Consider the following 24,041-nt stretch of genomic DNA (forward strand, 5'->3'; position numbering starts at 1 on the left):
TTTGAGACTTATCAGTTGAAATGTGATGCTACAACTATTACAAGGTTATCGAAGGAAACTTCCTGTAAAAAAAAAAAAAAGGAAAACACAAGACTCACCAACAGGCTGCGGCGTGACCGGTTTCTCCACCTTGACCTCCACTACGGCGAGCATGACTGTGCTGTTGTGCCGCTTGGACAGGGCACCAATGATGGAGCTGGCCGCCTCCTGGATCAGTCCATGATCGCCGTCCTTCGCTCGCCCATCCTGCTCAAAGGACTGGAGAGAGAGAGAGAAATGTGGAATAAGGGGAGCATTAGAAACCAACAACATCCATTGTCTCATATCCTGTGTTTATTATGAAGGCAAAATGGAGAATTTCGACATACTGGAACCCAATAAATAGGATTTCATTTTGCTTGTAACTGTGTTACACAACTCATAGCAATGCTAAATACTAATGAGCAGTGCTAGCTAGATATGGTACGGGCCGAACAGTGTAGAGACAACCCTACTGACACACAACATTCAGCGAAGGGATAAAATTGGCAAAAAAAAACCAAGGCAGCATGAAATGAGGTGATGAATAAGAGAGAAGAAGAAGGGAGGGGGAGGTCTAGAGAAGAGAGAAAAACTAAGAATTACAGAATTAAGACACAGAAGGTAAAGGAAAATGGGTGGAGAAAGAGAGCAAGAAAGAGAAAAGACATTCATTTGACAGCGGACAAAAGAAAGGGATTCTCATCTTAACATCTGGCACGTTGCAGCCCCCCTGCCGAGCCCACAGAGGGTGGACTTAATTGCCTAATAAGTCGATCAGAGCGAGAGCACGGGGAGGGGGGGGGCGCCAGCAGAGGGAGATTAGCTCTACGCTGTGCACTTCAATTAGGCCAAACAATAGAGAACAGGCCAGCTGTGGCCCCCTGGCCAGAGAGCAGCGCTCCCCTTTTCTTATCCCGAGGAAATCAGCGGCTCATTCACACGCCCTGGGCCAGCCTCTGCTCCCGCCCCAACACTGACTGACTGACAGCACCACCCCCGCACACACACACACACACACACACACACAAACTGTCATCTTTTGAAATCACTTCTTCAAACAAAATTCAACACACAAGCGTCCTTCTGTGCAACCTGCTCTACCTTCATCGTTTTTCTCTTTTGATTAATGGTCGCCATTATCGTTTTTTTCCCCCTGGTGGCATTTGTTTGTACGTCGCTTTGAATGCTTATGAACCAGCTTCTGTCTGTACGTGCTTTAAAAGTAGTAATAAATTATCCAAATCATCGTCTTCATCATCCTCATCATCATCATAACAACTTTATCTTGATCTGTGGCGTGTGGGTCCTCTCTCGTTTTGTCTTCATTTAATTCCGTTGACAGCCCATAAAGCACTCGGTAACAAACCCGTTGTGTTTAAAACGACTCTTTACAAATTCGATTTCCTCCGGCGTCACAGGCGTGGACAAAAGTACAGCATGTTGGAACGCCTCCTAAAGAAATGGTTTAAAAGCAGTGATTTGGGAGCCCTTGGTTTACCCTCCCATGTACTCTGAGCAGCCTCAGCTACAGCTAGCATCACTTACAAACAGACAAACTGAGCGCTCCTCGCTGCTCATCCACCTATTTGGGACAAGTTGCATGTTTTTCTTTTTTGGTTGATTTCCCCCCCCCCTTTTTCTCCCCAATTGTGCCCGTCCAATTACCCCACTCTTCCGAGTCGTCCCAGTCACTGCTCCACCCGCTCTGCCGGTCCGGAAAGGGCGGCAGACTACCACGTGTCTCCTTCGATACATGTGGAGTCGCCAGCCGCTTCTTTTCAGCTGACTGAGGAGTTTAACCAGGGGGACGTAGCACGTGGGAGGATCACGCTATTCCCCCCAGTTCCCCCTCCCCCCTGAACAGCCGCCCCGACCGACCAGAGGAGGTGCTAGTGCAGCGACCAGGACACATACCCACATCCAGCCTGTCACCCGCAGACATGGCCAAATGTGTCCGTAGGGACACCTGACCAAGCCAGAGGTAACGCGGGGATTCGAACTGGCGATCACCGTGTTGGTAGGCAATGGAATAGACCACTGCGCTACCTGGACGCGGATGTTACAGGTTTGTCTTTGCCTGGGTTTGGGATCTTGTGAAAGGCAAAGCATCCTGGATTTTGGGGTGGGGAGAGTACACTGAGGGCTCGCGTCTTCATCAATAGCCTTTCAGTAAGCATGTAGACATGACTTAGCAGCTTAACCCTAACGCACGCACGCACACACGCACTATGCGTGGTGAGATTGTCAAGTCAAGTTTATTTGTATAGGCCAAATTCACAAGGTAGTCCCGAAGGGCTTGTAAAGATCTCACCCGCAGTCAGTAATGAGCGCTGACATTTCCATGCAACATGAGTCTATACTGTATTGGAGGGGTTTTTATGAAAGTGCTGTCATGGGGCTTGGTTGGATGTCAGGCATGGCACTCCTTTTCCTGTATATGCCCCCACCCCCCAAAAAACATGACAGCATACATAACAAGAACAAGCCTTAATCCGCTCTATTAAGAGCTTAGTGCCCTGTAGTGCCTGATTTCCCCTGTGTTTGCCTCCCAACCGAGAGTCTGGGTGGCCGAGAGAGATGGCGAGAGAGGACTGGATTGAGAGACAGAAAGAAGGAAACCGAAAAAAGGAGAAAACGAAGGAAGAAGGGAGAGCAAGATGAAGGATGAGAAAGAGGGAAGATGGAGAGAAATGCAGGAGGTGAGAAAAAGAGAGAGCGTAGCTTTGATATTTACAGAGCTGATAGCAGAGAAGAAGAGAAGAAGAGAAGAGATGGCGAGAAGATGAGGGGGGCAAGAAAGGGGGCAAGAAAAAGCATAGCTTTGATATTTACAGAGCTGATGGCAAAGAAGAAGAACAGGAGAGAAGAAGAGAAGACAGAATAGAAGAGGAGAGAAGAAGAAGAGAAGAGAGGACAGAATAGAAGAGGAGAGAAGAAGAAGAGAAGACAGAATAGAAGAGGAGAGAAGAGAAGAGAAGAGAAGAGAAGAGAAGAGAAGAGAAGAGAAGAGAAGAGAAGAGAAGAGAAGAGAAGAGAAGAGAAGAGAAGACAGAATAGAAGAGGAGAGAAGAAGAAGAGAAGACAGAATAGAAGAAGAGAAGAAGAAGAGAAGACAGAATAGAAGAGGAGAGAAGACAGAATAGAAGAAGAAGAGAAGACAGAATAGAAGAGGAGAGAAGAGAAGAGAAGACAGAATAGAAGAGGAGAGAAGACAGAATAGAAGAGAAGAGAAGACAGAATAGAAGAAGAAGAGAAGACAGAATAGAAGAGGAGAGAAGAGAAGACAGAATAGAAGAAGAGAAGACAGAATAGAAGAGGAGAGAAGAGAAGAGAAGACAGAATAGAAGAGGAGAGAAGAAGAAGAGAAGACAGAATAGAAGAGGAGAGAAGAGAAGAAGAAGAGAAGACAGAATAGAAGAGGAGAGAAGAAGAAGAGAAGACAGAATAGTAGTAAGGTGTTCCAAAACCTGAAGCTAAATATCCACCAGATGTTGTGGAGATAGAGGGCGTCACACTTCAAACGCCTCTCGCTCTCAGACGTACTTTTCCCCCCCTGGTTTTAAACAAAGAGCAGAGCAATAGAAAACGCTCCGATTTTACTAGTTTCCTCTGGAACCTATTTTCAATGACGAATTAAGTGTGTGATTTAATAAAGTGGAGAAGAAAGAGATTGAGTGGGGTGAGGTCCCGCGGCGAGGGGGGGGGGAGGGGTTTACAGGGCCAGCGGGAGGTGAGGAGGTAATGTTGGGATCACTGGCAGATGGCACCGGCCTCTATATCTATAGGTGTGATAGTATTATGAGTGTGTGTGTGTGTGTGTGTGTGTGTGTGTGAGTGTGTGTGTGTGTGTGTGTGTGGGCAAGCGAGCTCTCACCATGGCGACTTCCACGGCGTCGCTGTTGGAATAGGACAGGTCACAGAGGATAAGGAGCGCTCGTTCTTTAGCCAACGTTTGGGTCACTGGGAGGTACCTCAGCTCTGAACAGATGTTCTCCACGGTGGTGCCCTTTGATCAGCAAGCAAACACACAAGCACGCGCCACACACACACACACGCACACACACACACACACACACACACACACAGAGGAAGCGAGACAGTGGTAAGAGAGATTAGAAGTTGCATTGCTAGCAAGGAAAAATCAGCTTTTAATTGCGTCCGAGTCTGTTTCGGATGCAGCCAATTAAAATGTGTGGCCCCGGGGTTGTTGTGGCACAGATCCGTATCGTGTAACAGCAAACATGTACTGTAGGTTTCTCTTGTGTTTGCAGAGGAGCTCGTGGTTAAGATTCAGCTACCACCTACATTCTCAAAAGCCTTTCTGTGCTGATGATGTCAGCATAGCAAGCGATGTGCAGAAACACCGAGGCAACCCGTAAACCGGAGGAAGTGTGTCTAAGGAAGACTGGAAGTAATACTCTAACAACACGCCCGTGGTTAACAGTGGAGCAGTGACGTTGTATTAAGGTGTGAATGTGTGTGATTGAATGAGAGGAAATCCCAAGTGCCGAAAAAGAGCAGATACTCATCAGACCATCGCTGATGAAGGTAAAAAAAATAAAAAAAAAAACGAAAAGTGAACGTGTAAAAATACCCAGCTAAGTGCAGCAAAGCATGCGCCAAAATAGGACACGTTCGTCCTAGTGGTTGGCATTTCAAACATTCCCCTTTTTATGGTTGCTAAGTGTTAACAATCGCTGGTGGGGAAAACGTTTCCAAATGGGTTATGACAAAGGGGTCAACAAGAATGTACTCTAGTGAAGGTTTTACAAGTAAGTGGGTTTATTTAGCTCTAATCTGTTTACTAGCGCGTCCTGCATTTAGGTCTTGTCAGATGAGGAGAAAGCCACCTACATTTCTATCCTCTCAGGCGATGGAGGCCTTTATTAAGCCAGGAAAGGTTTGCTGAGCACCCATACTCAACGGCCTCAACAACCATCTATTACTGTTGTCTCCTGAGCAGCATCACTGGTGAGAGTCAGGGTCCAATGCCTTGCTCGAAGGCAACCTGATGACAGCTGTGGAGCAGTTTTGCTTTTTGTTTCTGCCCAGTTTTTTCTTGTTTTGTTTTTTGGCAGTACTCATCCTGGCAACGTTCCAGTATGTTACAAATTCCCTTTCAGTTTGCTCAACCATCTCCAGGAAATCCAACCTCTTAACCTTCAGGTAGCAAGTCGGCTTCCCTTATCTATAGACGCTCTGACAGCTTAGCAACGTGGATGGATGGTCGGTCACTCACCTGTGGCACTTTGTCTCTTTTGAAGATGAGCGTGATGCGAGCGCAGCTGTTGTCAAGGTAACCGCTGTTGGGCTCACACTGGGTGTGTATGGGTGGCGGCGGGTCAGGGGAGGAGCACACGCCCCACTCGTGGCAAGGCGGGGAGAAACAGGTGAGGAACTGGTGCTCCACACACTCGTGACCGCCGAGACATGACGGGATGTTGTTGTCTGGAGCCGGAAAAGCCTTTGGGAGGAGGCAGGGCCTGCGACCACACCTCACCTGGAAGCATTTTTTCAGATTCTTTACTGGAATCCACTGAGTCCCAATTCAATTGACATTCAGTTCAAACAGAAGTCTGACGTCCATGCACACAAATGCACAAAAAATAGAGAATCACATGGTTAGGAATGGCACGCTGATTCTGTTTGTGTCACGTAAATAAAGACATGACTATATTCGTTATTCACTTAATAGTACTCTGTTTTGAAGGGTCTTGGTCTCCACAGATTAGATTAGATGAAATAGAATAGGTTGGATTAGATGAAAGTTTCACTAACAATGTGTGGAAATTGGGTCATTGCCAATCTCCGCCAGGCCATCCGCCATCTCCCCTTCTCCGGTGTTCGGACTTGGCAACAAACCAGCTGAGGGGTTAGCACTCAATTGTGGTATAAAACAGGTTTTCAAAGGCTTTTAATCACCACAACCATGAGAGGTTCTTGATCACATTGTCATAACTGTGCACAAACATTATCAGGCCCGTGAGCCTGATAATGTTTGTGCACAGTTATGATAATGTATGGCAGATTAATAGCGGACAGAAACTCACACACGGACAGAAAAACCTGTGTTTTTCCTGCCATTATACAGCTTTTGCGCAGCGCCCAAGTTAAAGAATCTAGCTAATAAAAACGTGTTGCCTGTCAGTCTGTGGATGTGCAGCCTCCGAGGCAGACCCTCACACGAATGCGACCAATATGAACTTTCACTCTCCAAAAAGAAAAGGCTTACTATGTGGCCATTTTGGTCTAACCCTAAGCCAGATCTGGCAGTGACAGAGAGCAGCGTTGGTCGAGCGAGCTAGAGAGTGAATGAAGAGAGGGAGTGGCGATAGCGAGGACAAACATTTTTCGAAGGCTTTTAGTCACCGCAACCACATGAGATTCTTCATCATACACTCATAACTGCACAAAAAATTAGGCTGATAAGCCCAGTAGTTTGCAAGATTAGCCGCAGACAGACGCACGTGCACACACATGCTCGCACACAACACAAAAACACACACACAGATACACGACCAAACGCATAATCCCCTCCAGGCTATCCACCTGGCAGGATGTGTTGCTAGAAAGTTGTGAATATATGTATATATATATACCCAATTTCCCCTTGGGGATGAATAAAGGATTATGATTATGATTATGATTATGATTATGACTGCCTATTGCGCTTATCGGGGGGGGGGAAATCCCCCAATCTCCAAAAATGTCCCAGGATATAAGATAATTTGCAGATTTGAAATTATACAGTGATATTCAGAAAGGTTTCACAATTTTTAGGTATCTTAACATTTCTGCAACTGATCCAAGACAATAAACAGCGTTTGCTGTATCTAGTAAGGGGAGGACTGTCTCGTAAATACCTGATTTAGATGTTAGAGAAAAGGCACGGCGGTTGGGATTGGGCATTACCTTAAAATAATCCCGAGGGGCGTAGACAACCATAAAATCACACAACTCAAACCAAAAAAATATACCAGTTGTCAAAGGCAGCATACATGTTAGGGCTTTTCTCCCGAGAACTGGGTTCTAAACAAGTGAAGAGTGGCTGTGCCAGGCTTACCTTGGAGCAGTGAACGTGTCCATTGACACATTGGCAGGTGTTGCACTCCTCCTCCCACCGACTGCCGTGAGGAAACTGCAGATCAGAATGACGACAAGCCTTCCCTATCCCTATAACTGGAGGGAGGGGGGGAGAGAGAGAGAGAAAGTGTGTAAAGGCAGCGTTGTGGCACGCCGTACAACCTCTTTATTATCACAACCCGTCTTTATGTAGCTCCAATCGTAAATAATCAAACCATGCTACTAGACCATGCATGATTAAAGGATACTTAATGTTCAGTGTACGTGCTGTGTTTTGCACAGTGAGAACGATTCCGTCACTTTCTGGCACTGACGGGCATAAACGGGAATCGGTAGCAATAATAGCCAATTTACTGTAAGCAGCCGACACCAGTGTGGCCTGTATGCATCCACAGAAGAAATTGTTCGGACTAAGTAGTTTACTCACACTGTCGGCAGCGAGGCCCAGCATGTCCAGGAGGACACACGCAGCGAAAGCCATTGATTTCATCCAGACAGGTGGAGCCTGGTCCACATGGAGAAGACTGGCACTCGTCTATATCTGTGGAAGATAAAGCATGGGGTTGTAAACATATATACTAATGCTAACCCCTAGCAAACCCGTCCTGCTGGGGTGGAAAGGCATCTGAAACAACTTCTAGACCACATCAACACTAAAACACGGACTCTATAATAATAGTAAATTCTCTGCTGGTCAGAGATCTGGTGATACATTTTCACATATTCAAAGATTATGTCTTTACTTCGTTTAATTTTTGATTGGCAAAATGAGTACTTCCTGGACAAACTATCCTTGACAGGGTGTACTTGTTTTATACTTCTCTATACGCTGATGCTACTGTGATTTCCCACAAGTAATTGATTAAGTTTCACATGGTCCGTTTGGGTCTCCAATACGTTGATGGTACAAAGTGCAAGAAGCACCTGCTCTTATGAAATGGCTGACGAAGGAAAAACTATGATGCTTTGACCAAATTATACCCACTGATGCAGAGGGGGTGGTGATAAAGAGGAGCTGTAACTCAAATTAAACTAACACATATATTCTTTCTTTTTTCTGACTCTCACGTAAATCACACTGAGTTTCTCTTCGTATGAAATCTGCTATACAAATAGAGTTTGATTGATTGACTAATTGATGACCAAATTCCAGCATATCTTATCAGCTTAATGGAATTCCATACAATTTCTTTTCCTTGTTAGGTCTTTTGCCTGTCAGCTACTGAAGTTTAGGGGAATGGGAAATCATGAATGAATCATGAACATGAGTAATGAAAATTTGACACAATGGATAAAAAGCACCTCAGATAGAAAACCCTTCAATCGGACAGCACTCTCTCCGTAAAAAGTATTTTCTGAGGGAATTCTCCCAGAGGGCCACGGGAGACTGCACTGACCTGTCTGGAGAAATCACCGCTGACCCCTGCCCAACAGAGAGGTGAGGGGTTAAGACCGTCTTCCTAAAGGCTTCCTAATCTGTCGCCCCAAAACAATCGGCTCACACTCCCCCACTGTGACCTTTCACCTCTGACCCCCCGCCCACCTGACCCCTGCCACACGCCCCTCCGGTTCCCAGGGACTCACTGATGCGGCAGTCCGGTCCGGCGAAACCAGGAGCGCACTCGCAGCGGAACCAGTTCACACCGTCCACACAGATTCCACCATTGTAGCTAGAGAAAGGAGACATACATTACGTACAGTGTCAGCGTTCCCAAACTTTTCAGGAAAATGTGAAAAATTATGCAATTTTTTGTTTAAGGCCGCTACAGTCAAAACATTACGCTCTTAATACAGTAACTTTATTCTATATTACTCATTTGAAGGCAGCGCCTCAACTGTCTGCGCACAACTGATGTATCTCCAAAACTTTTCAATGACATTTTCAATGACTTTGCTTGGGTATATGCATGAGAGTTGTTGCTCATGGAAGGTCATGTTATTCAGTGTTGGCTATCAGAGGAAGCCTGAATGGATGGTGTTACTTTTAGCTGCTCACTGAACACCACCGCCCAAACTTCAAGCACTGATGTGCAATCTCCGCGGTCCTAACTAAATATATTGCTAAAGATTACACTAAAAATATGCCGTCTCAGCAGGCATGTAATTTTGTGTAAGTGTAATTTTAAAACCTAACTTAAGTTTTTCACACCTCCAATCATATTTCAAGGATGTATGATCGATTTGATCATTTACTAGGTGTTTTCCATGCTTGGAATACTAGGCTATAAATGTCCAGGTTTTCCAGAAAGCGTGGGCATGCATATTTAATCCAAAGCATATTACAGTGCTGTGGCTCGCATACATTTTTACTTTGGGTGGCCCTTGTCAGGATAAAAGCCCTAACCTTGGAAATATGGAGTGCCCTGCTCTAAACACTGAGCGAAACAGGAAAGGGAGCCCCTAACCCTGGAAGTGTTAGTGCCATGCTCTGAGCTTCCCGAGTCCCCGATGCAGACAAGCAGCCTGACTTCTTCTTTGTCTGTTCCCGCGGCGGATATTCAGGGCAGAAAATAGGAGAGGAAAGTGTGGAGAAAGGAATGAGCTGGCTGGCTAGCTAAAGCTGATCCCTTATCAATGTCCGAGCTTCATATGCAAATCCCTGCTGACCACATACTGAGTCGACCCTATAGGCTCCACTGCCCACCCTTCTCCACTACCCCCAGGTCAAGGCTGGTGAATGGGGAGAGGGAGTCTCTTCCCACCGCCCTGAACCCCCAACCCCAGCCCTCCACCACCACTAATCCGCCTGTCAGTCATTGTGGCTGGGAGGAGGAGGGGGGTGCCTTTGTCCAGGAGAGTCTCTCTGATCCAGTGGAGCCCTGCACAGCTGTCACGGGACACACTACTTTGGTTTCTCGTTGAAGCACGCACACACACACCCCTGCACAAACACCCACGCGTGTCAACACACACACACACACACACACAAAGACACACACACACCAACTTGAATGCAATCTAGTCCAAACAAGCACATATTCGCCCACATTCATACACACAAATACATGTCCTTAGATATACACCTAAAGACATAGGCACACTCACAGATAGACATATGCATACTCATGCTGCTAATTTATACACACATGCACGGATGCATGCACGCACGCACACACACTAACACCCCCCCCCCCCCCAAACCACACCTTCTTCACAATGACACACGTGAGCACCTCAGCATCCCAGTCTTAAATGGGGAAATCTCAGAGCATTAAATCAGATTTGCAGAATGAGAGTGGTGTGTGAGAGTCACTGGTCTCTGTGGGAAACCCTAACACTGGGAATATTCACTCTGCGTGACCAGACTGGGGCGGGATAAGGAGCTGAATCCCTACTCAGCAAAGGTACTGGCAGATAAACACCGACAAGAGATTTCAGCAGCTGAGCCCTGCTTTTCACACTCAATAGATGAAAACACCACATTTTAAATTTTAGGTACCTCGCTAACGCTCTTATGCAGAAAAATTGAGATTGAGTTGGACAAAAGAATTGGCCTGAATTCCCTGATCAACAACTTTGTGCACAACCGATGGAGAGAAACTCAAGCAGCAGAGCCGTTATCAAACAGCCAGCGGCTCTAACAAACATTTCTAGATAACTGCAATGTTTATGTAAGATAGAGGTGCTAGGGAAAGAAGTAGGAATCTAGACCGAAAGTCCTCAAGCTTACCAGGGATGTGGGTTGCAGTCGTTGACATCTGTGAGAGAGAGAGAGAGAGAGAGAGAGAGAGAGAGAGAGAGAGGGCAACAAAGAATGAATATCAGCAATTTATTGGGGGAATAGACCCTGCACAACCCAAACAAAACCTGAAACCTGACATCAATTCAGAATGAATTTCCCATCACACACATTCTGTGATGTCTTTTTGTCCTGCTGACCACAGAAATCATTCACTACCAAAAAAGCCAAGTCATCGATATGGATCTGCACTTGCTTTATGGGGGCAAGCTCCTGCGCATTAGTCGTATCCTGGCATTCAAAGTGATCCCCTTAACAGTCCATTTTAAACAACCTATTGATGAAAACCTACTCTGTGCACAGGTAGGTCCCTCCCAGCCGTCCTTGCAGATGCAGGTGTAGGCATCTCCTCCTCCGACACAGGTCCCCCCATTCTCGCAAGGACCAGAGTCACATGTGCTGTTCTTGGCTGGATGAGGAAAGGAGAGGAGAGGAGGGCACAGCAGGCAGAAACGAGATAAGAAGGGAAGACAATGGGAGGGAACAGAGCAGAACAAAACATTGAAAGAAATGGAACAGCATGGGCAATAAACTTTAAATGTCCATCTAAGATGGTTGCAATTGTCTTCAATCTGTGACCACAAATGTGGATATCCAGTGGGTCATAATGGGCTGTTAAAGAGTGTATCAGCATGCAGTGTTACTACACCATGATTAACAGTGCAATAACAGTGTAACTTGAGTGTACTTAAGTGTCTGACCTGTGTTGCAGGTGCTCCCACCCCAGCCTGAGGGGCAGGTACAGAGGAAGGAGTCTCCGTGATCATAACAAGTCCCCCCATTTCTGCAAGTGGTAGAGTCACACTGACTCTCTCCTGGATGGGATGCAGAGAGGCAAGCGTGTGAGAACATATGCACAGGTACTCCCTCTCACCTTGTGTGTACCTCTGTCTATCTATGCATTGTTTGTGAGTCAAACACAGACACACACATGCGCAGAAACATGCAGTGACTCACGTGAGTGGCACGTCTTGCCCTTCCAGTTGTCTACACAGTGGCAGTAGAAGTCGTTGACCAGATCGACGCAGCGCCCTCCGTTCTGGCAGGGGTTTCTACTGCACTCGTTTACGTCTGCAAGAGAGACGGACCCATTTCGAACATTAGCTTTCGTAATCCCGCCACAACAGGACACGATCGGCGTAAAGTACGGACACACAAAACAACAAAACAGAAAGACATATTCTGCTCAAATTACAATCAGAGTCTATCCAAGTATGGCAGTAGTCAGGCTCGCGTTGCTGCGATGATCGATTTATTTGGTCTGGATGCATTTCAAACTACAATCACATACTTTAAGCAAGAAGTGAAAGGCAAGAGTGATAACAGGACCACACAGTTAATCATATGTAATCATGCATCACTGTATTTGTTTTCACTTTGGGGTATGTTGTCATACAACGTTAAGGGGCAGTACAACAGTTTTGTTTTGAAAGCCTTTTTCAGACATTCTGAGCATGTTATCATTTTGACCATAATTGTGCAGTTTTACAAGCAGTGAGCAGTGTTTTTCTTTCTTTGGGGGGGGGGGTTTCCCCCCCTTTTTCTCCCCAATTGTATCTGTCCAATTACCCCACTCTTGTGAGCCGTCCCAGTCGCTGCGCCACCCCCTCTGCTGATCCGGGGAGGGCTGCAGACTACTACGTCTCCTCTGATAACATGTGGAGTCGCCAGCCGCTTCTTTTCACCTGACAGTGAGGAGTTTCACCAGGGGGACGTAGCGCGTGGGAGGACCACGCTATTCCCCCCAGCCCCCCCCCCCCCCGAACAGGCACCACAACCGACCAGAGGAGGTGCTAGTGCAGCGACCAGGACCCATACCTACATCCGGCTTCCCACCCACAGACGCAGCCAGTTGTGTCTGTAGGGATGCTCGACCAAGCCGGAGGTAACACGGGGATTCGAACCGGCATTCTCCATGTTGGTAGGCAACGGAATAGACTGCTATGCTATCCGGACACCCGAGCAGTGTTTTTCCGGCCAAATGTGAGCGCACAGCAATGCAAGGATATCTAATCCAATCATATCTTTGTGAAGAGATTGGAAAATCTACATATGTAGCCTATATGTTGGGTTTATGTTGTGTTTTGTAGCCCTATACGATTCAACGGTAAAAACAATAACAAGGCACAACCACCTTAAAATGAACAAAAGTACTCCATTGTGATGTACTGGAGTTACAAAGGATTCTGACATGGGAAAGAAATTATTCCTATGCTGTAGGCTTGGGCTGGGCACTAGTGTTCCCTGCATGTGACTCATAGCATTAGCTAGACCTTATCTGCCTATCTGTCTGGCTTCATTTTCCCTATTTTCCCTTTGTGCAGTACAAATCCCACAATGCGCACGAGCTCGCAGACACAGAGACATGTTGGGAGAGGCAATGACTTGAATTTTGGTTCATTGGGAAAAGAAAAAAAAACCCCAGACAGAAACACGTGGCTGTGTGCACAAACACACACATAGACTCACCCACGTCACACAGGCTGCCCTCCCAGCCATCTGGACAGAAACACTGGAAGGAGCTGATCCCGTCGATGCAGGTGCCGCCGTTCTTGCACGGAGACGACACACAGTCATTTATGTCTGGAGAGGAGCGAGAGAGAGAATAGATCATGTTGCTGATTCTCACAGTGATGAACAGGAAGTGCAAAAAGCCACGAGTCCTGTTGGTGTGCCGTTGAGCAACTCGTTTCAGGCCCCTGAGATGAGCGGGTCCAGCGAGAGCAGTACGATTTAGAATCTGACGATGGAAATCAAGAGTCTGTTGCTTATCTGGAAGCTTTAAAGAAAAATTCGAACCCTTTTAAACTGTATTGCTCCTCTTAACTCTACTCTGATTATTAGCTCACAGCTTGTCATTTTTTTCAACTCATAATTTTTTGAATTCGGTTGATCTTAATTGGCATTTGAAGACTGGACGAAAAAAAAAACAATTGGCTGGTTTCGCCGCTGAATCGGCGTGCTCCTGATCTGGCGTCATCTCAGCAGTCGCTGTCCATCGCTGCCCCCACCTTCAGACCTAATGCTGAAAACACATCAACTACACTCACATGTCACATTCTTCTCCACCTAAACTCATCTCTCTAGTAAATAAGTACACTATATATTCCTTTTTTTTTTTTGTAATTTCCTCCCAACAGTTTGGTTATACACACATATATATGTACAATCACTCCGGGGTCAAAGGAATATTGTCAGGGCGACACCGCTGTGACTTGGAATTCTTCTGGATGAGTCTGTGGACTCAGAGGTGTTTCCTCACCTCGCAAAATCCTTTAACTGTTTTCGCCCCTCGTACTGCGGACGTACATTTTCCTTGGGTTGTACTGACATATCTGGACTATACTAAGAAGGTGATGATGAGTTAAAGTGTAGCCAGAGTTACCGTCAGAATGATGCGGTTCATAGTGACGGTAACTGGCGATAAATATAGACTCTGTGTGTATGTGTGTGTGTGTGTGTGTGTGTGTGTGTGTGTGTGTGTGTGTGTGTGTGTGTGTGTGTGTGTGTCTGAAGAACACGCGCATGTGTATGCACATCTGATTATCTATTTGAGCGTATGTGTGTGTATGTCTGTCTGTCTGTTGGTTCCTGTGTGTGTGTCCATCAGTGTGTGTGTGTGTGTGTGTGTGCGTGCGCGTGCGTGCTGTTTATGACTCACTCTCATGGCAGTAGGTGCCAGTGAATCCTGGCTCACAGGAGCAACTGAAATTCCCAGCAGGCAGGCTGATACAGCGGCCGTGGGGGCCGCAGACATTGGACGAAATGTGCCACACCCCTTTGTTGGTATGGTTGGTAGTCACGGCGATGGTACAGCTGTCAATCACTTGTGATAGAAACAAAAAAAGTGCAGAAATGAAAGCAAGGAGGGGATCAGTGACGTTCACACGAGACAGGGGAACCAAGTGTAAAAGCGTAGTTGCGCAACATTTGTCTGAGTGTCCGTCCCCTCCTGCCCCTGACGAAGGGATGTGTTCGGCCGTTTGTGGAGGCGGATCCTGCAGAATTTGCTAAGGGTAACGGTGCACACCCTTGTCCTGCCGGTCACCCGTGGGATGCGTGTCTCACCTTGACATTGGTTGGTCTTGCAGTGGTCCTTGAGCTCTGAGCACGTCTTGCCCTCATAGTCGTCTGGGCAGGTGCAGTAGAAGTCGCCCGCCAGGCCGTGGCACTGGGCCTTGTTCTGGCACGGGTTCGGGCTGCACGGGTTATTCTGCAGCTGCGGGGACGGAGAGAGAGAGAGAGAGAGAGAATTCATCCAGACGCCAAGCCCCTTTCACAGACGACGGGGAACGGAAAGTGCCGTTTCCTCCGCGTTTCCTCTTTTGCCTGCGTGCGTCACCGCAAAAAAAAAAAAAAACGGCGTCCTTCTTATTTATAATAACCCCGCGTTTTATCTCCCCGGAAAAGGCATCGGATCAAATTCACGGCCGCGGCTCTTGGAGCGCGTGCGTGGCCACGGGGGAACGTGTCCAGCGGTAATCTGGTTTGAATGCCTCGCTCGCGCCTCCCAAAAACCCAAATGAGCGCGTTAGCGCACTCACGAGTCAAATCAAGTCAAACCGCATCAAAACTGGGCGGCTACGAAAACAACCGTTGAGCTCATTCACGTCAAGAAGAAGGGGAGGCGGTTTAGGCCGCGTTGCTAACGGTGTACCGGTCACGTCGGCGTTGTTAGATTTCTTATAGATTCATTTGAAGGAAACAGCAGCCTCATGGCAGCACGGGGGGGGGGGCGTCCGGGGGGCGTGGTGGTCTGTTCTGTTGCCTGCCAACATGGCGATCGCCGGTTCGAATCCTGGTGTTACCTTCGGCTTGGTCGGGCGTCCCTACAGACGTGTCTGCGATTGGGAAAACGGGTGTGGGTATGTGTCCTGGTTGCTGCACTGGCGCCTCCTCTGGTCGGTCGGGGCGCCTGTTCGGGGGGAAGGGGGAACTGCGGGGAATAGCGTGATCCTCCCACGCGCTACATCCCCCTGGTGAAACTCCTCACTGTCAGGTGAAAAGAAGCGGCTGGCGACTCCACATGTATGGGAGGAGGCATGTGGTAGTCCGCAGCCCTCCCTGGATCAGCAGAGGGGGTGACGCAGCAACCGGGACTGCTCGGAAGAGCGGGGTAGTTGGCCAAGTACAATTTGGGGGGAGAAGGGGGGGGGCATGGCAGCGCAGTAGGGCGTCAACCAAATCAACTGTCTGCCCAAACGGCTCCGTTACGTTGCAGGAGCTCGTGACATCCTAAATGCCGTTTCACGTGGTCGTTAAAGTCAGCTCAAATATCCTGGTGGGTTCCACCAACAAAGTTCAACCCTACGCCCTTGGTTTTAACAGCAGCGGGTGTTCTCCGAGTTTACCCTGGCTTTGTTTGGTGTGGGTGGTGCCACCCTGTTGGGCCGCTTACCTCGCAGGTGGTGCCAGAGAAGCCCGGTGGGCATTCACACATGAAGCTGGCCAGCAGGGTGTGGCACCTGCCCCCATTCCTACAGGGACTGCTGGCACAGCGGTTCCTCTGGATCTCACAGTGCCACCCCAGAAAGCCAGACCGGCACACACACTGGTAGCCATTCTCCGTGTCCTGAGAAGAAAGACGAGAGTCAACAAAACCCCACCGACTTTGCCCACCGAGCAGAACCCGAGGCTCGGATAATCACAACGACAGGAGAATAACTTGTATTATTAAGAACTCTGCAATGTAAGCCCAGGACGGCGGACGTAGAAGGAAGACGTAGGTGGAGGACGGGAGCTGACCAACTAGCGGCTGCGTTGCTGCTTTATCAGATGTGCTTTATCTTAAGTTACGCTACACGAAGTTTCGGCGTAAGTATCAAGTGCATCAAAGCGGGGTTTTGATGGCCGGCTGTGCATGTCGACCGTGTCACAGTCGTAACCAAAGCCACACTAAAGAGAGCCCTGCCACTTACAGTACGACTGCTAAGCCCATTAGTCTCACTTCACGGCGAGCCATGTCGCCAGACGCCAAGCAGTGTCCAACAGGACTCGAGCTACTAAAACGTCGAAGTAGATAAATAAATAGATAAATAAATAAATCTGATAGAGTTGCATTTCCGTTAGCTGGTTTAAAGTAAATAATCGACCCCCTTGTCTGCCTGACAGAAAATCATTTTTTGGTAACCTTTATCAAGCCTCATCGTCATTTCCCACCTAATGTTGGATATATATATATATATATATATATATATATATATATATATACTTTTTATTTTTTTTTACATTGAGAAACTTTCCATATGTTGGTGTTTGCATTCAGCTTTTTTGGTTTCTAACTTCAAAACCCTGATTGAAAAAAAAAATTATTGGATGGAAATGCTGCTAGTTGTGTTTTGTTTTGTTTTTTTAATTTGGATTTTAGATATCAAGCTGGCAACTCTTATTCCAGAGTAACTCTCGATCAATGGGCCAGTGGGAGTCCTTCCACAAGGACACTTCAACAGACCCACAAAAGGAAAAGAAAAATCAATAAAACCAATCAATCCTCTCCTTTTAAGACGCAGAAGATAACGGTGAGTTCCCAGTGCACGTCCGCAGACAGCAGCACTCCTTTCCTTTTCAAAATGTCTGATTCTCACCTTGCACGTCGCTCCATTCTGACACTGGCCATGGCAGCTGTTGAAATCTGAATGGGAAAATACGCACAAAGGCAATGTCAGCTTTTGACCGGGAGTAAATGCAACAGAAAGGGGGACATGCGTGTTTCTGTGCTCTACCATGCAGTTGTTATGGAATAACTACACCGAAGCGTTTGCAATATCCATGCTTGGTAGAAAGCTCGCGTTGCAGGCTCAGACGTGCAGCCAGGTGTGACGATTTTAGCTAAAACACATGCACTGAAGCCAAGTAGGAGATTGAAACTATTCTGGATAATGCCGCCCTATAAGCTTAACAACCGACATATCGGCAGTCATGTGAAAGACCATAGCCTATTTTAGTCTTAGGTAGAAAATAGAATAGTTAAAGTACACAGCCCTTGCAGAGCCAGCAGGGACCAGCTGATGATGGGCAGAGCTATAGGCGAGCTGTAGGGCAGAAGCTGATAAAGATGCTAATAGTGACTAATGATACGTTGATGTGATACTAACTGATGTCACATTTCTGGCCTGTCCATCCATGAAAGCAGGCACAGAGATATCCACCAATCAAGTTTTTGCAAGAGTAAGCATTGAGGCAAGACTTCGACCCCAAACACTCATTAACGTCTGTGAAATAGAGACAAGGGAGAGGTAGAGGTGGAGGGAGAGGTAAGAGAGAGCGAGAGAGGGAAGGAAAGAGACAAGAGAGAGAGAGACAGAGAGAGAGAGAAAGAGAGAGAGAGAGAGCAAAGAACCAGCTTTAAGCCCCTCCACCAAGCGTAGCTTCTTGATGAACGACCCAGTGAAACTCAAGCCAAGGTCGTGATGTGCTCTAATGTGAGTCCTATGGTAGGCTAATGTAATTCAGCCAGGGGGGTCGAAAAACACACATTCCAATCATTTCGAGGAGAAGTCAATGCCCTTCTTCTCTGACTTAGGACGTGGACCGCATTTCTCTAAACTGTTGCCGATCCCCCCCCCCCCGCCCCCCCGATATTTCTGCCTGCTTGTGTTCCTGTTCAGATTCCCTGCTGACTACTACTTCTTTCCAGGCTCTCCGAGCCCCCCAAACACCCAACCCCCCTGGGCTTAATTTCTATATTGCATTCCCTGCAGGCCGCACTGAAGCATTCCAAGTGGTCAGTTTCAGAGGCGGCGGTCACCGAGCCTTCCACGCCGCCGCCTCGCTCACTATAAACCAACCAGTGCATTAATACTTCTCCCAGGAGGTAAGCGGCACCTGTTGGGCTGTCGAAACTCTATACTAACCCCCCCGCCCATGCCTCCCCCTCTCTTTCTCTCTCTCTTTCTCTCGCTCTCTCAGGTACAGCCTGCTCCCTGAAAGGAGAAGCGCTCTGAGAATAACAGAAGCCGTAACACACGCCCCGGCGCTCGGGTTCCTCTCTGCGTGTTTACAGGTTATTAAGTGTTTCCTCTCCTGCCTTGCCGCCCAATCCTGGCTGAGCTAAATAGCGCCGCCGAAAAGGCTCCGCTGTGCCGACGATGGGGCCTTGCCTCACTGTAGTGTACATACTTCTCTTTTATGCCCCGTCTGGTGCCAAATATAACCCCACGGCAGGGTATATTTGGTCCCAAGGCTGGCAGTTGCCAGGCGGAGGTTATTTTTAACTTTACTCAAGTCACCTGGCTCAAGTTGCAGATGATACCGAGCGAGTCTCTGCGGTGGACATGCATGCACACACACGCACGCACGCACACACACACACACACACACACGCGCACGTGAATCTGACATTATTAGCTACTCCGCCGTAATACGACGGGGTTCAACATAGCAGGATAAACAAACAACTAGATATATCTCTGCAAGCAGTGGGATTCCTGGAATGAATTCAAACACTTGGCATTCACCGAAGATGCTACAGTGACATGTACAGACACACACTTCATTAACGGTAAAATATCATCCAACATGCAAAATGATAACCTTGAATCACGAACATCTCATTAGCTAAACAGTCAGTTGATGTATGGTCTGTAAACCTGTAAGGTTTCCCACAAATTTCCGGACTCCATTCCAAAAGTTGACTTATCTGCGTTGGATGGAAATGTGCTGGGTAGATGTGTGTGGGGCAGTGCGGTGTGGTTTGTGTGTTCGCTGGAGGTGGAATAACCTGGAATGCGTCTGTCATCTATTAGCAGCACACCGACAGGAGGTTAGCATTCACACACAGTCGGCTTGTGTTTGTAATTAACCCTCCACACGCATTTTCTGAGACCGAAACCAGGACTTCATGTTCACCAGATGCACCAAAGCCCACAGCAGCACAGTAGCTTCGACAGTACTGGCATCAGAGTAACGCTGATAAGGGGGCATGTGGATGGTTAAAGTATATGTGGTGTTGGAGTCAGTAAAACTGGTGCATTTATGTACTTCAGACCATTTACTTTCATGTCACTACAACCTGTGCCAGTATGGGAAAACAGTGGGTATAGTCTCATATGAGTCTTTATTCTCAGTCCACATAACACCTCGTTCCACACCAGCAAAGGCGGTGGTACATCCTGAGTCTACTCTTAATACTTCAGTCTTTGCTTTCATAGTCTTAAATTTGTTATTTTCGATGCTTATCAGCGCACTAGTCTGACCTATCTGTGAGAGACGTACCTATTTGGCAGGTCTTGCCGGTCCACTGGGGAGGGCAGACGCATTCGAAGCCATTCTCCATGTCAATACAGGTGCCGCCCTGTGCACAGGGGTTGGAGGCGCACTCATCCGTGTCTGGAATACAAGGGAAGCTGAAGCTGAAGCCTTTCACGAGGTCCGGACATGTTGCAACCCCCTAAACGTCTACTTGGCTTGCAAATGAGTAGGAATGGCTGGAAATACTGGGATGTACCAGCACAGTGCTCGGTATAACACCCTGCTCATTGCCTTCTCTGATAGGTTTAGTTTCCATCATCTCCCCTGCATCCCCCCCCTGCAAGTACACTTACAATAACCTATGTGCAGCATGCTCATCTCTACTGCCATCACCCTCCCCATTTAGACTAGTTTATAAGGGGTGCCCAAATTATCTGATACAGAGAGCCAAGAGATGAAACCCAACATGGGCGGTAGACCACAAAAAAACATGACTGGTTGGATTATATGCATGCATAACAAATAGACACCGGCCTTATAGCTCTTAAGTCAACATGCGGGTTGTTAATACGCCTCGTAAAAAGCCAGCCACTCCTCCTGAAATAACTCCTGAAATATATATATATTAAGCTTGGGATAATGAAGAGTGCAGTATCACTAATTGGAAGTGGGGAACATGGAGGACACTGGTCTTGATGCATGCTCCATAATCCAGGTGAGAAAACCCAAGAAGGTTGAGTCAGTTCATCTGGCTACACCGTGTATTGACAGAAACGTTTCATCACACAGCTAAGGGGCGTAGCTTGCATATCCGATGCGAGGGTCTAAGGACAGGATGTTGTGTTGCTGTAAAGGCCCTTGAGGCAAATGTGTAGTTTGTGATATTGGGCTATACAAATAAAGTTGACTGGACTTGACTTTGATAGAGGAGACCAAGTTTGGTCCGTGAGGTGTAGTATGGGTGGTCTTGGTTTTCGAGCCACTCACCTTTAGCACAGGTGGGCCCAGACCAGCCGGCTGGACAGTGGCACTCGAACCCGGTAGGAACCTCGTGACAGGTCCCTCCGTTGGCACATGGATTGGACACACAAGCATGCTCAGCTAGAGAGACAATTGACAAAGAGCGTGTTGGAGACCGTTGAGGAGTGAGAGATGGGAAAGGATGGAGCAAGGCCGAGAGGAAGAGGAAGGTAAGACAGAGTTGAAAAGTTGGGGGGGGGGGGGGTAGGCAGGTTAAAGTAAGAAAGGCATCACCAGTCACTAAACATCTCTCAGATTCGTAAGCCGTCTCTGAAATGCTCCAGGGATCCGGAGCATGTCAGCAAACCAAAAGCTCATATTTTAACTTCACAGGCCGCATTTCTACATAGACGCCGTGGGTTCAACCCCACAGGTTGTGCGCTTGATCCAACTGACTCACCGATCTCACAGTTCTTGCCGGAGTAGCCGTCTGGACAGGCACAGTTGTACTCATCGGGCTCCGTGTTCATGCACGTCCCTCCGTTATTACACGGGCGGTTGGTCCCACAGTAGTTCAGATCTGCACGAGTGACAAACACCCATTCAGACGCCAGTGTGCAACGCTACGCTACTTCTGCTCAAGACCAACACTGGTCCAGGAGTCCTGAGACCAGCACGATGCAAAGCCCAAAACAAATACACGAGAACCCATAAGAAAACCTCCCCCTGACATTTTAGGATGGCAACGCCACTTTGTTGTCACGGGTTGTTGGAAATAGACCACTTTTTGCATTATTCTTAAATTTGTATCCTACAGCAATTACACTTCTCTAATTACAGATTTGCATTGACAAAACTGACCCGTCTTACATGTGACTCGTTTAGATCTATAGCTCTAAATGCTCTTCCGCAATAAACAAAGAACCAACTAATAAAAACGTGGTGTGCTTCGTACAACCGAGTCCGAGTTTGAACTGTGATTTCAAAAAATCGGCTTGTTTTGATGTAGAAGACACCACTTGTTTTCTATTACACATCCCAGGATACGATTTATTTCAGATTCCTACCCACGGAACGACTAGCAGAGATGCATTAATGTAAGTATGCTTTGAAGTCATCATATCACGAGTGTCACATCTGCCTCCCCTGACCCGCCCTCCTCTCCCCCGCCTGCCTCCCCTGACCCGCTGCCGCTCCCCCAGTGGCTCCCTCTCTCTCTCTCTCTCTCTCTCTCTGTGTTTGTCGGAGTGGAGACAGTGTGTGCTGGAGTCAGAGCGGAGCCCCACCAGCTGCACCTTATTCTGCAACCAGGACTACTCCTACATAAACCCGGCTCCGCCAAATCCAGGCTGCCAGAGCGTAGTGCCTGTGCTGGCAGTCTACCCTGCAAGGCGGTCTCGTTGCCTTTTGCCTGTTGCCTGTTTACGCTTGCCTGACCCCGTTGTCTTCTCCTTGCAGTCAAGTCTGGCCCTGACCCCCCCCCTCCCCCCCCCCCCGGCTCAGCTAAACCTTCCCCCCCTCGTCTTTGCCCAGCCAGACACCCACCCAGGTCTCCGTATACTTAGTCATCCCCTCTGCTCCGCTCCCCTCCGGCTCAACAACCTTGCAATAGATACCCATCTTTTACCACACTTCTGCCCCCCGTGGCCCCTCTGTGCAGCGCGTGGGCCACTAGTTCAGCCCTACTCGACGACGGGATCGGGGTTTAAGATGAACCTTTTCCGACGCATTATTGTTTTAACACGTGTGTGGCTCGTTGGCTTGACCTTTGTCACAGAGCAGGCCGCCCCAGTTCTTCTCACAGGAGCACTGCCAGGGCTCGCTGCAGGTCCCGTGCACGCAGCCCGGGTAGGGAGGCACTCGTCACAGAACGGCCCCTGCCAGCCGTAGTTGCACCTGAAACACACACACACAGAGACTCAGACACAAAGGGAAGGAAGCGGGTCACAGGTCCGAGCATGTTCTGTGTCGGAGCGGTTAGTTGTTTAGGCTGCGGCTGATGCAGGACGTCGCCACTGTGACACTGACCTGACGCAGATAGGGTAACTATACAGTGCTTGAGTTACACCGCTGACCTGCGGCGGTCTGTGCACGCGGCCATGCAATCGTGACGGCAGAGTCGGCGACCGGACTTTATGCAAAACACCGCTAGCCGTGGGCAAAACCCCAATCCAGTGCCTTCGCAGCGTACGGAAAAGGCGAGGGACCCGTTTTGTTGACGGCGTCTTGCAAACTGTCTCAAAAACAAAAACAAAAAACAAAATAAAATCAAGCATTCTTCAGATGCTTTATAGATATTTGAATCCGTTTTTAAACGGGCCGTGCGTGATATCTGAGGAGGAGACCGTGCGTCTGAATTCTAGCAGGAAGTCTTTTACATTTTTTATCCCGCTCATCTAAACGCGTGCCAGTGGCGTTCAGAGAGCTTTGACCACCCTGCAGCCAAATGTCACAACAGTAATTTGCTGTGGCGCTGGACAGAACGTCTTCATCAAGGTGAATGATACCCTGCTGCGGCTCCTAATCTTAGGACGCGCGGTGCCAGGGCACATTCCACAGACATGGGTGTGTGTGTGTGTGTGTGTGTGTGTGTGTTTGTATGTCTGTGCATCTCCGCTATGCTAGTCCGTACTGACATTTAATGTGTGTTGTCCGCCTCACGCATAGCGTTGGTATGCCTATGTGCGTCCGGCGGCGGCGTTGCGAGCTACTGTTTGTTGTGCACGTGTGTCGCCCGGCGTGTCCCGTTGCAGACCTCTTCCTCGATCGGGGGGCAAGGGGCAAGGCCCAACCCCTGATTGAGCGAAAGGGGCTCGTGGAACAAGGGCCGTCTGGGAGGCGAGGCCTCCGAGAGGCCGAGGGGCCGAGAGGCCGAGGGGTTGCCGGTGAAGGGTTAGCTAATCTGTTGGTTTATGGCAGCGCTCTGTTATTCCAAGGCCAGTGGTAACCTTGCCCCACCTGTCCTGTCATTTCTCGGCCGGGGCTATTTTCGGAAGCAGCCGCCCCCCCCCCCCAACACACACCCGCTTCAAAATGGATGCCGACCAAG

General features: G+C 48.2%; 1 protein-coding gene across 1 annotated transcript in view; it reads right to left on the bottom strand.

Annotated features, from left to right (window-relative positions):
• LOC130126066 (protein jagged-2-like) overlaps nucleotides 1-24,041 on the bottom strand; it is a 45,466-nt gene that overhangs the window by 3,326 nt on the left and 18,099 nt on the right. The window contains 22 exon segments of the mRNA XM_056295431.1: nucleotides 99-258; nucleotides 3,896-4,027; nucleotides 5,261-5,521; nucleotides 7,085-7,200; nucleotides 7,532-7,645; nucleotides 8,689-8,774; nucleotides 10,775-10,802; nucleotides 11,136-11,252; nucleotides 11,545-11,658; nucleotides 11,801-11,914; nucleotides 13,313-13,426; nucleotides 14,505-14,669; nucleotides 14,912-15,062; nucleotides 16,242-16,415; nucleotides 17,428-17,474; nucleotides 17,938-18,054; nucleotides 20,057-20,170; nucleotides 21,020-21,133; nucleotides 21,453-21,572; nucleotides 22,759-22,845; nucleotides 22,848-22,888; nucleotides 23,021-23,229. Of these exon segments, the coding sequence (XP_056151406.1) occupies nucleotides 99-258; nucleotides 3,896-4,027; nucleotides 5,261-5,521; nucleotides 7,085-7,200; nucleotides 7,532-7,645; nucleotides 8,689-8,774; nucleotides 10,775-10,802; nucleotides 11,136-11,252; nucleotides 11,545-11,658; nucleotides 11,801-11,914; nucleotides 13,313-13,426; nucleotides 14,505-14,669; nucleotides 14,912-15,062; nucleotides 16,242-16,415; nucleotides 17,428-17,474; nucleotides 17,938-18,054; nucleotides 20,057-20,170; nucleotides 21,020-21,133; nucleotides 21,453-21,572; nucleotides 22,759-22,845; nucleotides 22,848-22,888; nucleotides 23,021-23,229 (2,695 nt within the window).

The sequence above is a fragment of the Lampris incognitus genome, chromosome 16, assembly GCF_029633865.1.
Source record: "Lampris incognitus isolate fLamInc1 chromosome 16, fLamInc1.hap2, whole genome shotgun sequence".
NCBI lineage: Eukaryota > Metazoa > Chordata > Actinopteri > Lampriformes > Lampridae > Lampris > Lampris incognitus.